Source organism: Tauraco erythrolophus, chromosome 7 (genome assembly GCF_009769465.1).
Source record: "Tauraco erythrolophus isolate bTauEry1 chromosome 7, bTauEry1.pri, whole genome shotgun sequence".
In the NCBI taxonomy this organism is placed as follows: domain Eukaryota; kingdom Metazoa; phylum Chordata; class Aves; order Musophagiformes; family Musophagidae; genus Tauraco; species Tauraco erythrolophus.
The window spans coordinates 59,424,425-59,441,329 of record NC_141471.1 but is presented as its reverse complement, the minus strand read 5'-3'; the positions used below and the strand labels follow the sequence as shown (position 1 = coordinate 59,441,329).

At 37.5% G+C, this 16,905-nt stretch overlaps 1 protein-coding gene across 2 annotated transcripts in view; it reads left to right on the top strand.

The window, feature by feature from the left end:
* The window catches only part of LRRFIP2 (LRR binding FLII interacting protein 2), a 59,112-nt gene extending 44,533 nt beyond the window's left edge, over positions 1-14,579 (top strand). Inside the window, exons 19-27 of one of the 2 annotated variants that reach the window (XM_086614290.1) lie at positions 402-494; positions 2,433-2,525; positions 6,507-6,608; positions 6,861-6,993; positions 8,378-8,427; positions 10,588-10,708; positions 11,723-11,802; positions 12,981-13,085; positions 13,817-14,579. In XM_086614290.1, the coding sequence (XP_086470416.1) occupies positions 402-494; positions 2,433-2,525; positions 6,507-6,608; positions 6,861-6,993; positions 8,378-8,427; positions 10,588-10,708; positions 11,723-11,802; positions 12,981-13,085; positions 13,817-13,927 (888 nt within the window). In that variant the 3' untranslated portion in view covers positions 13,928-14,579. The remainder of the gene's footprint in view (positions 1-401; positions 495-2,432; positions 2,526-6,506; positions 6,609-6,860; positions 6,994-8,377; positions 8,428-10,587; positions 10,709-11,722; positions 11,803-12,980; positions 13,086-13,816) is intronic. The other variant, XM_086614291.1, reaches the window with a different exon arrangement.
* The last annotated feature ends 2,326 nt before the right edge of the window (positions 14,580-16,905 follow it).

Genomic DNA, 16,905 nt, shown 5'->3' with positions numbered 1-16,905 from the left:
AATGCAAACACTAAAGATAAAATACGCGTTTAAATTGAATAGGACATGTTCAGTCCTGCTTACTTGGAAAGGGAAGATCTATGTGGCAGTTTTTTCCAGTGATATTCAGATAAATTCAGTATCTGAGCTTTTCTCATTAATATTGGGCTTAAGCCTTTTTGGCATCTTTTCTCACTACTCTAAATTTTATTAAATCAAATCTTCTGCATAGCGAGTATCTAGAGGACTTACCTAAAACACTGATTCTGTGAGTTTAACCACTTGGTAGGTAGAATTTCTCAAAATTGTTGCAGTAATTTCTTAGATAACATTATGTTAAGTGATATTGCTAAGTTTGTTTAAACTTGATATTGAAAATGAGTGTCAAACACACAAAAAAATTAATGATGTATTTAATATAGGAATTGGAAAGACAGAAACACACATGCAGTGTTCTGCAGCATAAGCTGGATGAACTTAAAGAGGCCCTTCGACAGAGAGATGAATTGATAGAGGTATGTTCATATGAGTGTATGACAGAACTTGAGCAAATAAACATGATGTAAGATTTGAATGGGAACAGCCATCGTAGACAAAATGAGCTTAAATATTTAGTAACTCATGTTTTTAAGAAATAATTTATCTTTCTTTAGTGAGTAGAATTTAAGCTATCAATCTCTCTAAATTTATAAAGTTGAAAATGTCTCTGCAAGGTTTTCAAATGTGTTACATCTTGTAAGATCCTCAATTCTTGTGAGAATCGTGGTTCTCTCATGAATGTTCTTGTATCTTTTCTTCCTTGTGAGAACAGAACTTAGGTTTGTATGGCCAAAATCTTTTTGCGAAGCCAGAAGTTCTGATGCACAGAGAATACCAAATGTTATTCTTTGCTTTTCCCAAAAGTTTGTTTCAGTTTTTTCAGATTTTTGTGAGCATCAACCACTGAAGTTCGCAGTAGGGAATGTTTGTTTGCTTACCAGTCAAGCATAAATATAGCAACACTGGTCAGTATGTTCTTGGGTCAAACCACGTTGCTGGGTGTGTGGTGTGTCCTTTTCCCCTCTCACCCTTTTCTTCTGGAAACAAATCAATGTGCCCTAAAATCCCAGAGCTACTATCAGTCTTCATTTTCAAATGGTCCACAGAGATGTATTTTGTCAACAGTATGCAAGTGTCCGTTTCCCATTGATTTTTAGTTCTAGCACTGATAGTTGTCATTCAATTAACGTGTCATTTTCCCACCACCTTTTGGTTTCGGTAAAAATTGATGGTCTGTAAGTGTATGGGCCAAAGTCTCCATTACCTGATTTTCAAAACCTATGTAATACTGCATTTCATTGATCAACTTCTTTCCACACTAATTTCTGATGCTCTCCAGGTAGTAGTACAGTAACTCCAAAAAGACTTCTGAAAAGTCTCAGGTCTGTTATGGTTACTGACAAAATAATATGCTTTGCAAACTGGAGTTGGTAGGACTTAACTAGCAGATGGAAAGAAACAAGATTAACTTAAGTAGCAGCATTTTGTGGCAGAATAATGCTGACAAGCAAAAAAACTTGGCGAATTCTGTTTGTAGCTCTGTTGCTTGCTCTGGATTCTCTTTGACTTCACTGCAAATTGAAAAAAACTTTATTCTTTTATTATTTGTTTTGAGGTGGTTAGTTTTTGTTTTTAAGTACATGAATCAAGAATAGACAATAGATTTGTCTGGAGTGTTTGCTTCGGTAGAATGTAGCATATATGTTGAGTATTCACCAAGTGTGTGCAGTTCCTTCAAAGATTTGACCCGTGTTTACCGTTTATTTGAGTAACTTCTCCATCTATTAACAGTAACAGAAAATCTAGCTGAAGCCATTTAGCTTTTTGCAGAAAGACATTCTCTTCCATTCGCAGATGTAAAATCAAGCTCACTTATTAGGAGGGCAAAAAAATTGTCTCTAGCCCTAAAAATTCTTAATGTCATCTTCACACACAATTGTACAAGCATAGCACAGAATTTTAGTAGTGTTTGCAGGGCAAGCAGCAAAATGCAGTGTTAGATTAAACTTCCTTCTTTGTACTTTCAAGGTTTTCTGTTATTTAAAACATGAATAAAGCCATGTGTTAACGTTCAGATTCACTTCCACACAGGACTTGGAGGTATCTGGAAGTATCAGGGTGATTGTTTTCCTGTAGAAAGGATGTTATCCTCAGTCTGCAGTGGGAACTGTTACTGAAGAAAAGTAGCTCTAGCTGCACTAAATTCTCCCATCAACATTGATTGAATAAAATTAATTACCGCTTTCTTGCATGAATTCATAAGGAATATATTATGTTAAGTTGCACCCTTTTTCTTTAACTTCACTGTCATAAACTCTTTGGTTGACTTTTTCCTTTCTCTATTTGAATGTTTTTTTTTCCATTTCCTTACTTCTCTTTCCTCTTTTATTCTTCCCTCATCCTATTTACTACAGGAGAATCAACGTATGCAGCAGAATATAGACTCCATAACCAAAGAGATGTTTGATCTCCAGGAGACAATTAATTGGAAAGATAAAAAAATAGGGGTATGAATCAAATATGGGGGGAAAGGTATTTTTTCATTTTAGAAGTAGACGGATGTCCCCCACACCCAAAGGAATGCTGTGTACTCCAAAGAAATGAAGGTTGCTCCCAGTTGAAATATTTGTAATGTTTTACAGTCTTTCTCTTTAGAAAATGAGCTCCACTTCGTCTTTACTTGTATAAGGATGAATAATACTAATTATATCTAGAACATAATAAGCTGTTATGCATACAATTTTATAATTTTTTAAAAAATACTTTTGAACTGTATTCAGGGCTTGAAAAAGTCATCATTTCCTTACTCCTAACAAAAGTAAAAATGGCCTGGGTCCATATATTGACCCATAGTGATGTAGCAATAATGTAATTTTATACAGATTTGAAATTGATTTTAAAGCTTTTAATCTCCTTAGAGGCAAACATGTTTTTCAAAAGTCAAACAGTTCAAGCCTTGCTCACTATTTGACTCTTGCCTCTGTCGTCATCTTAACAATTTGCATAAGAATTAGTGGATTTTGAAATGGTCTGGTTTACACTACCTGAGGTGAGAGAGCTGAAATAACCCAAATAATGGAAAACCTAGAGAGCTGTAGGAGCTAAGGGTCAAAATGTAGAGAAGCCTCAGTGAATGTTTGTACATACCTAGTGCTAAAAAAGCAATCTTGACTTTTGCAGCCAACTTGTGCGTTCCTGTATTGCACTTCTGATCCTTCCAGGGCTGGTGAGCTTGGATGCAACACTGAACCAAGCTGGTTTTGTGATACACAAAACACCAGAGTTACCAACCATTGGAACTGAGAGTTGGAATTGAAACAATGGTCGTGTGGGACCTTTTGAGGAGCATCTGTAGGGCTCCTGTGTAGGAAGGGAGGGCGTACAGTAATACGGTGTTGGTAATGACTGCACAGCTGACGTAGGTCAAGCAGGGTTTGTCAGCTTTGCCTCTGGGCAGCACAGAATTGGTAAAACTTGAGTCAGCCTCATCCTTGGTGATAACTACATGGCTCTGATCTCACAAGTAGATTGCCTGGTGGTGAGAGGGAGTTAACTGGAAAGTCTTTAGAAAGGAATTTTTGGCCTTTTAGTAACTCTAGGGTCATTTCTTTCTTACTGAATTTTACACTGATTTTAACGTATGCAGATTTCTTTGAAAATGGCTGTATTTGCTAGAGTTCAAGTCACTTGGAAAAGTTATCTTTTAACCAATGATGCCCAGTTAAAAAAAAAAGTCCTTTTATACAGTCTTTTTTCAATCCGTATTTATTTCATGTTTCAGTCCTTCGATCCATATTGCAGTCTTCTCTTCCATCATAAAATAGTATTTCATCTTTTAAGTTTTTTGTAAACATTCATCCGAAAGATTTTATCTTTAACCATATTCTTTCTGTACTTACTCTTCAACTTTGTGTACTAGTGTTATGGTTTGAAGTGGGGGGGGGCAGGTCCGGGTGGCAGAAGCTGCCCATCACACCGGACTCCCATCCCCCTCGGGGCTTGAGACAACTAGACTGTCTCAATTTGTGCAATTCTTTCGTGCAAGCACTTTTTTCCTTTCAAATATGTTGCCAGAGTTAGTACAGAGCGTTTAATTTATCTAGTGTTCAAAAAGTAGCTACCACCCAGATTGACAAGACAGACATTTTTTTTCCTTTAGCTAAAACTGTGCTGCCAGTTTCTGTGTTTTTGTAAACAATATCTGTGTTTTTTTCCCTAGTTTTTATTTTTTTACTGTATTGGAATTGAAATCTCTTAGTTCAAAAAATGTAAAAATGCTGCTGTCTTCTTTTTCTCGATTCTGTTACCTAAAACCATTTGCATACTTCTATTAGCTCACAGTTTTTGAGTCTTTCTCCCCAATACTGAGTAGCTTTGCTAATTTTTACTCTCCAGCTTCAGAAAGGAGTAGTTTATAACTAGAATTGTAACCTAGTTTTACGATGTATGCAAGACTGATGCTGCCTCAGAGGAAGAAGGGGAGGGAAGCAGAACAGACAAAGCAAGAGTTTGTTTTACACCTGCCCTCTTATATTGTCCTACTTCTACAAAGTGATTGAAATTTATGGTTGTATTTGATGTTAAATTACATCAATTTGAGGACACTTAGCTATAACTTCCAGCTTACATTCCTGAAATATACAGCTATTTTACTGTTTGGTGTGGCTCCAAATTGTACATGCGTTGCCCATTTGAAATTAGCAATGGCATGTCTGAGTTTGGTATAAATTTTGTGAAGGTTTTTGGAATATTTAGAAAATAGGACCCCAGACAAATTTACTTTCTGCCAAATGATCAGATTTTAATCATACTGGTATGTTAAAACATGGCTGCAGAGATTAGTTGTCCTGATTGCTGCTCCCCCCCCCAACAGGAGAATTGCAGAAGTAGGCTTAGTGCAAAGTTGATGTCATATATCATAATCCCTGAGCACACAAACACTAGCAGTTTTACTAAAGCTTTTCAACATTGATTAGCGATTACTGATCTCTCCATAGGTGGAGATACAGGGTTATATCAGTTTCACTTCCTTCCCCATGAAAGCTTTCTGATTTCCAACACTTGCACATAGGGAGTGAGGATAGGAAGGATGTTATGGGAAGGTCAGCAGCATCACAGGGCACTGCCAAGCGCACAGGATCTGTGCCTGCAGTGTGATTGTGGGCCTGTGTGTGCGTTCTCGCAAGTGGGTGAGCTTACTTCCCCTCCATCTCTGCTGCTGTGCTTCAAAAACGGCAAAGGTGTATGTACCTTGAAGTGGAACACAAAATAACGTAATGATTCAGGTTCTTCCCACTGTTAACAGTGTAGTTAGACATCTAGGATGTGTTAGGAAATAAAAGGACAACTTACAAATTCTTAAACTATGATGTGACAGCGAATGCTTTCACACATGTTGAATTACCTATATTTTAAAGGTTACATTTACATACTAATAAATCAAATCAACAAATCAAATCAAATGCAACACCACTTCTCAAATTTTACTGTTGAAATTGAGAAATGCATTAAAACATTGCTGTAGCATATGGGTTCTAGATAATTATTAGAATTCAGCGTACTTCAATTGTTATGTGGGGCAACTAGGCAATTACAATACACAGGTATACACCTTCATTTCTTTCTTGGTATCAGTCCATTCCTAAACAGTCGTGCATGACATAAGGTTCAGTTGAATAATTTTCTTGGCAAAGTGTGTGTACACTTTTGCAGTTGCTGTATGGTCAGGATTATTTGTAATGCATGCAGTATTGAATTTGAAAGGAATTTTGGGATGCTGCCATCAGGTGAAAGTGTCTGATTAGCTGCCAGGTGACACAGCTGCAGCATAGGTAGGCAAACCCATCTATGTCCACGTTGTGCTTTTAGCTGCAATCCCTTTTTGTGCTAAAATAGTGCTGCTAGTGCTTGCTTTTTTTGTTTTCCCCTAAGACTGATTGCTTTGGTTTTAGTAAAGGGTGGTTATAATACTTAAGCAAGTAGTAAATAAACCAGTATTTGTAAGTGGATGACAAGCTTATGTATCCAAGGTCTTTTATGAGGTAAGATTTCTACTTCTGTACCCTGCAAAAGGTAGACAAATTAGTTCAATAGATGTAATGTTTTAGGATGTTTGCCAATTGAGTTCCAGCAAATTTTATTTCTGGGCATGGAGTGCCTGTATTAAGAAGAATCACTTACTCTTTTGGTGTTCAATCTAGTTTATCAAAATTTACCAAAAATAAAATCTGCTAAATAAAAATCTATTATAGAATCTAATAAGACTCACCTGGGAAAAAAATTGTCATGGCAAACATGCAACAATGAGGCTAGATATGCAGCTTGTAAAAGGTAGTTATCAGAGATGTGTATTGACATATATTAAATACTCCTTTTAATTTCTTTACTTTTATTAAGCTCTTTGTATTTACTTGTAGAAGATCTCTCTGCTATCTGTCATATGCTTTTTCTCTGTGCCATTCTTTTTCTTGCTATCTGCCTGAACCCAGGCCCTAGAAAGACAGAAAGATTACTTTGACTGCATTAAGAATGAGCGAGATCAGCTCAGAGAGGAGTTGGCTGACCTGAAGGAAACAATGACGAGAGGAGAGGTATGTTGGTAGTAGTTACTTTATAGTAACAGAAATCCAGGAATGGGGCATGAAATCAAGGTCAATGCAAAAGAGGAAGAATGGTTACTCTTCTTGTGCAGTCTCAAAACCTGACCTCAGGGTAGGATAAACAGCACATTTTGTCATAACTGTTTTGATCAACTTGAAAAGCTCTTTAAAACTTTTCTGTCCAATCATATTTTAGCACTGCTCTTGTATGAATATGAGGGTTTTTTTCTTTTGTATTTTCAGAAACATGGATTAGTTATAATTCCAGATGGCACACCAAATGGTGATGTAAACCATGAATCAGTGGTTGGTGCAATAACAGTTGTATCACAGGAAGCTGCTCAAGTCTTGGAATCTGCAGGAGAAGGACCACTAGGTAAAAATATCCCAACATACTTCATAGAGTGTTTGAAGTCTTTGTTTCCCTCCTCTTCACAGTGGGTTGTGTTTTACAGCCACAAAAAGGTACCTGTGATGCTTCTGGAATACACAATTACACAACTTTCAAGATTATGGTTTTGGGGTTTTTTGGTTGGTGTGATTTTTTTTTATTGTTTGTTTTTTATGCTGAGTAAAAGACAAATGTATATTTTGAGTAAAAAAAATAATGGTGTGTGCTTGGATGTTTGTAGCTGATTAGATCTCTTGGTCCAATTTCTGTTTTATTACTGTCAGAAAATATCTTGCCTAAAAGTATAATCTTTAGGATTAGTATGTTTTTCATTGTGTTTCATGAAAGAGAAATTCTTTAAAAGCAAGTATCATCAATGAAAGAACTTCCATTATAGAAAGTGGAAGTAAGGCATAGTATATTCTTTCCCCTTCCTTGAAATACTTCTGACTTCATTAGCGTAAAGCAAGTTTAGTCTTTAATCCCATTCATTAGAAAAAAAACAGTGTTAAAAACATTCAAAAAAAGATATGGACAACAGAAAGATAGAATGATTTTGGAGGCATTTATTTTAACTTGCTTAGGTTGAACAAGTAACTGTATGCAGAGTCCATCACCTGTAAACCTGTTAGGTAACATGCAAAAAAAACCTCTGTAGACTTGCATTACATTTGCGTAATATAGAGTAGTCACATATTTTAGTTTTGACAGAGATTAGACTTGATACATGTTTCTGCTCTGGCTCCATCTTAGTGAAATACAGATGTCTTTATGCTTTGTTACTGTCAGACTTACAATTTCCAAGGGAGCTGCTCAATGTTGCTTGAGACTGTTTTGTAGCCATTACCAATCTTCTGACTGATTAGAGATACTGCAACATTCCTGTGGGTTCTTTCCCAAGTACTTCTTTTGTTATTTGAGAACACTTTCTACAAACGTTCTTAACATATGGGGAAGCTTAGCGCCTTCCCTGAAGAGACAGCAATATTTAAGAATAAAGCAGGGAAAAGACTATACAATCAGAAGAAAATATTTTTGGAAATGGCTGTTCCAGATATTGGGGCAAACTATGTTTTACCATTTAAAAAAAAAAATCTCGGTCATTAATTTATTTGGGAAATTACTAAACTCAAAGGTCTTTTAAAATTGTTATACTAATAAACACTGTGAATGAAATATTTTTCCCCTTTTTCTGCTTTTAACTGAAGGCTGGTATGTTGCTATTAGTGAGATATCAAAGTTTTAAGCTTCCAGTGCTATCAGCTTTAAGTTCGAAGAGCATTTTAATGGAAAATGAACAAAAAAAATATGAAAAGTATTTTCTTAGTTACAGATTTCTTTGGTTTTTAATTGGGTTCTTTGGTTTTAGATGTGCGGCTACGAAAACTGGCTGGAGAAAAGGAGGAATTATTGTCCCAGGTAAAATAAGCTGTTATTTTTCAGAAATAGACCTTTGTGTGTCCTCTTGCAGAGTATTAACATAGGAGAAATAAACAAATATTAAGCACCAAAGGTTCTTAATCAAATACTTAAGCACTAAAGCAAAATAAAATAACTCAACTTCTTACCTGGCTGGGTACCAGGAATTATCAGCTCCTCTCACTAGGACATCCATGTGACTTTGATCTTGGTTGGTAAAGAACCCTCATTTCACTAACTGGTTAGCTGAAATCTAACTTGCTGCTGGCTCTATTATTAGTGCACGTACTCAGCATTGTTCTTTCTTTTATTTTGTCTTACGCAGAAATACTAAAGCCAGTAAAATGACATTCTCATAAGGTCAAGTGCGCTTTCTTCTAAATTGATAAGTGGTACTATTTCTTTCATCATCGAAGTTACTCAAATAGAAAATTAATATTATCGAAGTATATATTCTTAATACAGTTTGGTATTGAGAAGAGTGGACTCGAAGAAGAGTGGATTTGAACAGACTGGATCGTTGGGCTGAGGCCAATGGCATGAGCTTTAATAAGGCCAACTGCAGAGTCCTTCACTTGGGGTATAAAAATCCCAAGCATCACTACAGGCTCGGGGAAGAGTGGCTGGAGAGCTGCCTGGCGGAGAAGGACCTGGGGGTGTTGGTTGACTACCGGCTTGATATGAGCCAGCAGTGTGCCCAGGTGGCCAAAAAGGCCAATGGGATACTGGCGTGTATCAAGAATAGTGTAACCAGCAGGAATAGGGAAGTGATCCTGCCCCTGTACTCGGCACTGGTGAGGCCGCACCTGGAATATTGTGTCCAGTTTTGGGCCCCTCGCTTTAAGAGAGATATTGAGCTCCTGGAGCGGGTCCAAAGAAGGGCGACTAAACTGGTCAAGGGGCTGGAAAATAAAACTTATGAGGAGCGGCTGAGGGAGTTGGGGCTGTTTAGCCTGGAGAAGAGGAGGCTGAGGGGAGACCTGATTACAGCCTACAAATACTTGAGAAAAGATGGTGGGAAGGTAGGGGAAGGGCTCTTTACATTAGTGTTGGGTGATAGAACAAGAGGAAATGGGTATAAGCTTAGTCAGGGGAGATTCAGGTTGGATGTTAGGAAGTATTTCTTCTCTGAAAGGGTTGTCAGCCACTGGAATAGGCTGCCCAGGGAGGTGGTTGAGTCCCCATCCCTGGATGTGTTTAAGAATAGGGTGGATGATCTACTTGGGGATATGGTTTAATGGGGATTAGGGACGGTTGGACTCGATGATCTCTAAGGTCTTTTCCAACCTAGAAATCTATGAATCTATGAATCTATGAAAACATACAGCCATTGAGCAATTAAGAATACCATAGTTTTTGTACTTCTAGTTGAACACATTGAAAATTTAGAGTGATGTTGTTAACACTTGTTTTTGCTGGGAGTATACCGTCATTTTAATACAGATACTTGGTTTAGAATGCCAATAAATTCTAGTATTGAATCAAGGCTATTAAATATAAGTATATAATGATGTATATGTATATTTATCACTATACAATTGTAAAAATCACTGCTAAAATATTTGATCTGTATCATGAATGGGAGTTTTGCAAGTATAACTCCTGTACCGCTAATCTGTAGGGCAATATTTTTATAAGAGTCAAAAAAGTAGCTCCCACTTTTTTCATAAACTCCAGACACAGAGAGCATAGCTGAGAAATCTATGTTCCGTGACGACTGGAAAAATCCCGACAGCTGCTGTATCATAAAATGGAACCATTTAAGACAAATGCGCACTACAGACTTGCCTAGGACTGTTGCTTCCAGGTGGAGTAAAAGAGAGGATCCCAAAAAAGCTGTGCATTATTCTTTCGGTAAACTCACCAGGATATTGTTCATGAGCTTCATACGGCTTAGCATGTACAAGGTATACTGTAGGAGAAATGCATAAACAGCTTAATGCCACCTCCTCCTCTGGCAAGGCAGCTCTGTTAGAGTTACTGGGTGCCCCTGCATTGTGCCAAGATCCCTGCAGCACTGACCAGGCTGGTGGGTTTTGGCTGTGTGTTGGCATGCAGAGGGCACTCACCCAGCAATGGGGATGGGAGACTGAATGCTTAGATACACAACTACTGAACTTCTGGGAATCTCTCTTTCACAAACGAGCACTTCTTTTTCAGGTTAGAAAACTAAAGCTGCAGTTGGAAGAAGAACGACAGAAATATTCTCGAAGCGATGGCATGAATCCAGATATCGTAGGCTTAGAGAATGGTTCTGACTTGCAGCTGATTGAAATGCAGAGTAGGTATATGGTTACTGTTCACATGTGTTCTTACTGGGGAAACAGACTCTTTCATCTTCTTTTCCTATATTGTTGTGCAGTGGTAATGTGAATTATATATTGTTGAGCAGCAAGATTTTTTGGTCTGTCTCCTTGCAGGGAATTTCTCACTGCAGAATAGCTTAAAAATCTGCCCCTTTCAGTGTCAAGCAACGACATTCTGGGCAGTTATTTTTCAGTTGATGACCTTACCTAGTATGGGTGCTGCTACTCGAACAATTTCAGTTTTTAAAATTATATTATTTTAATTGATGTAATTTGTTAATATATTCTACCTGATCTTTTAATTTTGTTGAATCTTTGATACAGAAACTTAATCTAAAAGCCCCATTCTCTGAAGTAAACCATCAAAAATTATTAAAGGTTAATATAACCAGTGTTGCTTCATTGCTATTTTCCATTTCAAGCAAGCTGTTTCTTCAGCTGAGAGCTCTACTTGTTTGACAGATTGCCATTTAATATGCTTGTGGCAATGAACATGAACAGACCACTGGCAATGTCAAGGCTGAAATATAACACCAAAATAATTTGCAAAGCTCCTTGGAGTTTGTCAGGCGGGTTCAAGACTTTTTCTCAGCATTCAACCGTTATTACAGATGTCTATGCTAAATGCTGCTGGTATTACAATGATTGTGATTTGACTCATTTTATAGTGTATGTTGGTTATTGTTGATTCTCTTTTTTGGGAGATGAGCTTGCTGATCTAAATAAGTATGTTTTAAAAGGTGTGTATCTCATTTATACATTTGAGATTTAATGCACTCACAGAGACAGTAGTTGTGTTCTCTAAATAACAGGAAAATTCTTTCATTTTCATATACCCCAAAAAGATTTCTGAAAGAACATTTACCTTTTTATAGTCCTGTATACAGGCTTCTCAATGAAATGGTCTTTTTAATGAATTTTAATTAAAAGGGAAACTGCCAGTTTAGAGAGTTGCTTTGAGTAATATATTCATGTCAATGTTTGTCTAGGGGACGCCAACAGACAAATTAGTGAATACAAATTCAAGCTTTCAAAAGCTGAACAAGATATAACTACCTTGGAACAAAATGTAAGTGTGTCTGTCTTCATATTTATCGTTATCATTATGCTTGCTCTGCACACTTTTAGAATACTTTTTGCAACAAAAACTAAAAAAAAAAAAAAATTCATCCTTTGATTTACTCTTTGTTCTTTAGTTGGCACAGAATGGCACTACATTTGTTTTTTTTCATATTTCCTGCAATTCAATACCTGTGCATAGTGTAACTATAAGAGAAAATAATCTGGAGTTAATTTACTAAAATTCACGTGAATGTATGGCAGAATATGAAGAGGAACTGAAGTTCCAGAAAATCAGTTTATGTAGCTTAATTACTTGTAAGAAAGTTGTATAGGCTGTGGAAGGTACATAATTTACTCTCTGAAATTCAAGAGTTTGTTCTTGTAGAGATACATATGTCTCAGTGATTTACTCATGTTTTGTGATTGTAAGTCAGTAACATGGTATTATAGTTCAGCATCTGTGTAGCTCACCTAAAAATCACATAAATGACTACAATATGAACGAATCAGAGATGCATAGTTGTTCTCTCTTGCACAGCAACAGGCTGCTAGCCTGCCCTATGGATTTGGGGGTAGCAGGGAGCTATAACAATAACAATCCAGTGAGTGGGCTTTAACACCTGCAGATGGCAACCAGGATTTGTCTCGAGCCCACTCTTTACTGCTGACCTCTAGGCTTGAGCTGAAGACCTCTTGCATCATGTCCTGATAACAGTTAGTCTATTTTGCACCTTTTCATGTGGTCTTGGCTTTTCTACTTTCCAGCTTTTGTTTTTAATCCCATGTGTTCCCCAATTCTTGATTTTTTTTTTTTTCTTTTTCAGACTCTTCTGTCCTTGCTTAGTTATTTAACCTTCTGTATCTTGTCAACTGTGTTCTATGCTGTTCCATTCTATACCATTTCCTGTGACCCTCACCAGGGGAGGGACAGGCAGTGAAGGGTATTCGAAGTTTCTGCCCACAATCCATTTTACTGTTTTATTAGTTCTTTTAAACACTGTCTTTGAAGTTATGGCTGCTGCTAACACTGCTAAACCTCCTCTTTCTAGAGGGAGATACTATGGATAATTCACAGGATGCCTTGTGTTATGGTGGCTTTTCAGAAAGGGAAGAACAGCTGGTGGCAGGTGAGCTTAGGCTGGAACACCTGAGTAACTGTTCCTTTTGTCTTGGTTGGGTTTGCAGATTGGGCGACTTGAGGGGCAGGTTGCAAGGTATAAAAATGCAGCAGAAAATGCAGAAAAAGTAGAAGATGAACTCAAAGCTGAAAAGAGGAAGCTTCAACGAGAGGTAATTAACCTGATTTCCTTTTCAGCTGTATGCTTCTTTCAGTCTTGAACTGCTCTGTGTTTTGCCTCCAAGCTCTGTGGTTTTTTGTAATCTTCAGTTACAGCTTTTACGTGTTTTTTGAGGAGACCTCCAAGTCTATCAGTGTTGCATTCAGAAGACAACTGTAGCACATTGCTTGAAAGGGTCTAAAGTTGTATTTTCTTTTGTATGTGATAACTTGTACTATTCTAAACTAATGCTTCCATAAAAATTACTGGAGAGCTGAATGCTCCCTATGTGAAGTGCCAGCCTGGGGAGTTTTCAGCATGCACCTCACAGGGTGCTGGGAAGAAGCTTTATTTAACTGAGCTGTTGGTCATGCTTGCGAGCTGCTGCATGACTAGCTAGCATGAGGCCTGCTACTCACAGGAATATGTATCCATCAGCGTGGATAGGGAAGAGGACTTTACCTTTAAATAGCATGTAATAGGAATTTGCAGGCATCTGGTTCTTTTGGAATGAGTACATGTTTCATGTTTCAATTGCTTTCCAATTATGTTTATTTTGACAGTGGAATTCTGGTTCATCTGACTGCAATGATTAAAGTGCTGTGTCTTAACTTATCTGTCACTCTTCTAAAGCATGTAATACTTGTATTCCTGATTTAATTTCTTCTGTCAAAGCTTAAGAACAGCAGAAAGTCCCAGTAAAATTAAAGCCATCGTAACTTTTGCTTTCATTTCGTTTTATAGTTAAGAATAGCACTGGATAAGATAGAAGAGATGGAGATGACCAATAGCCACTTAATGAAAAGGCTGGAGAAGATGAAGGCAAATAGGACTGCGCTTTTATCTCAACAGTGAAGTGGAAATGGAAAATACGATGCACTGCTCCTTGAATAACTAGCCCCTAGCTTGGTTTTAAATACAGACTTTCATTGGCACAAACTATTTGAACACTGAGCTGTTCATTGGTGTTTTAGTTTCATCATTAAATGGCATACTACTTCTTGTAACTTATGAGAGAATGAAACGTAGTTTGAATTCCCATGTGAATGACAGCGGTTTTCCTGTAGCGTTTAATTGTAGAGTCAGAGCTGGAGCGCAATGCTGCACGTTTGACGTAGCGATAGAAAATGTTTTTACAACTGTGGAATCAAGTTTACTCACGATCTCTTTTGGCTGCTTTAATGATGCTTGATGCTCGGAGACAACTGCATGAATTCAAGAAGACACTGTATTACTGTATTATAAACTAACATATATTTGCTCAAGACATCACACAGCACAAGTGCCTTTTATCTGGTGCAATTTAGACTTCATTGTTGAAATAACCTTTGAAATCAGATAACATTTTATTTTAAGATACGTTTGGGGTATTCACTAAACTTTATACATTTTGAAAATACAGTTTTGTAAAATATTTAAATTTGTAAGAAAAATAGGGACTGTGTATAAAAAAATCTGCTTTTTTGCATGGGCACATCTGAGCTCTAGGTAATTTTGTAAAATATTAGCCTCTGATACTCTTAGTATTAAGAGTGCAGATTTAAAAACTTCTGTTATACACCATCAAATTCTATGTCATCTGCTGCTTAAGTGTGAATTGACATTTTAGGGTGGGAGGACAGGGTGGGAAACGTGGCTAAGGAGTTTATTAAATGGACACTTTACTGACCAAAACCAGATGGTTTGTGTTTTCTTTTAAACACTGAAATACCAACAGGACAGAGCAAAATCTTTGCAGAATAGTAAATCCTGATGTCCTTGTTCTTGAAAAGTCTCTTTTTGGCTTTGAAATAGTGAGTTTGGATATTTTTTTTCCGATATCTTATCTTGCTCTGCTGCTCTTTGACAGTACTGGCATGGAGGAGAGGCGTGGTACAAGAAAGGAGATGCTCTCTGGAACAATGTGGGTTTTGTCTGAAGCCTGCTCTCTGTGGACAGTGGCCACTATTAAGAACTTCCACTCTTTTCAAGCTGACAGGTAGCAAGGGGGAAATGAGCAACAGCTGAAGTGACGCTGCCACTGTGTTGGGCTTTGCTCGAGGCCAGCTGGAGCCCCACACTTGATCTGAGAGGAATCATTGTTTTAGACTCCTATCAGATGCTTTCCTGTTTCAAATAAGACAGGAGTATTTCTGTAAGCAAGGCAGGTTTCATGACCTTTGCAATCCCAAGGGTTAGTACTTCTGCTTGTACTGGAGCTGCTTTCCCAAGAACAGCCATCTGGACCGTGCACAACTGAAGCTCGCTCTGTTTCAGCTTGGATGCCTCTTGGACTTCGAAAAGAAAATGCCTTCCCTCTTGAGAAACCTCCTTGTAAGTAGCAGATCCCCCTAGGCCTCCTAGTTAAACAGAAGACTACTGTAGTGTGATGATCACATAGATGATTGTGCTGTTAACTCTTTGCATTCCATTGTGTACTTGTTCAGAAGAAACTTGTTCTTAATGGTGTGTATTCCGAAGATAAGGGGGATTCTTTGGGGGTTTTGAGAGTGTTCACATGTACAACACTCTGCTAAAACTTTATTTGGTATATGGTGAGGAGCACATCTACTTCTAGTTGACTTCCTCTAAACCATCCGGTTGAATCTGGACATTTTAAGGTACAGGAAAAACTGTGGTGACAGTCAGATAAGAAGTTACTAACTCAGTTACCAGCCTACTGCAGAACTTCTTCTGGAGCACAGGTAAAGCATCAGTACATCCTTTCTAAAGATTCAGATTTTTAGTAGTATTTTAAAAAGTTGTTTATTACAGAGTTCTGATAGTGTAGCCATTTTAGTTGTAGAGCTTCCCCAATTCTTGCTACCAAAAAATCAAAACAAATTCAAGAACATACCCAGAATATGAGATTCCCAGCATCTAGACTAACTGAATAATACTGGATTATGTGATCCAATATGACTTTTAAGGCAACTGAAAGAGCTAAGAGAGAACAGCCATAGGAAGAATTAATTGCAAACCCTTCACCTTTTTCCAAAATAACTCTTACCAGACTAAGAATAATGTTTCACCAGATTCTTGTGAACTCCTTTCATATGAGGGGGACAGATCTGAATACAAATGAAAACCAAAAGCAGTAAATAAAACCAACATGATTATCAAGCTTGTCCCATTATTAAGTTTTCCTTATGCAACTGTTTTGGAATCATGCAACTCAAAACTTTTTGAAATGACCATATAGTATCTGACATTTGCTTGAAAATTACAGATAGACTTTGGTTTTTAAGCTGTGTTTTTTATGGTGCTATTACTTATAATGTGAGTTAATGTGTCAAACTACTTAGAAATGTATAAAGGTCTGTCTACTAACAGGGTACACCAAAGTTTTGGAGTCTTCCATCAGCTTAGCAGGCTTACTGGCCACCTTTTTAACAATTTATTTATTTTATTTTTGCTCAGCAGTCTAAGTAATCATATTTAGTTGGTGGAATAACAAAAGCTTGAGAAGCAAAACGCTTGTTTACTTGCATGCGCTTGATTATGATTTCCTCCTGAAGAGTCAATACAATGGTGAAGTCAGTAATTATTATCCTAGAGGTGCAGGCAGCAGTCGTTTCCTTGCTGGTGTCATCGTTCTCCATTTCCATGTCAGTGTCTTCCTGCGGTCCCTTTCTGCACTACAGAAACAAAAATGATGTTCCCTTCTCGTATCACTTGGGCAAAACACACGGGCAGCAGATGGGATGCTCAATTCACGTGCTCTGCATTAACACTGAAAATGAAGAATATTTCCGAAAGCCTCCCAGAAAGTTTTGGGTTTACTTCCTAGGCGTAATTTGTTGGAAAAGGGTAGTTCGTAAGGAAATTCAAGGCTTAGTGATCACACTAGGATT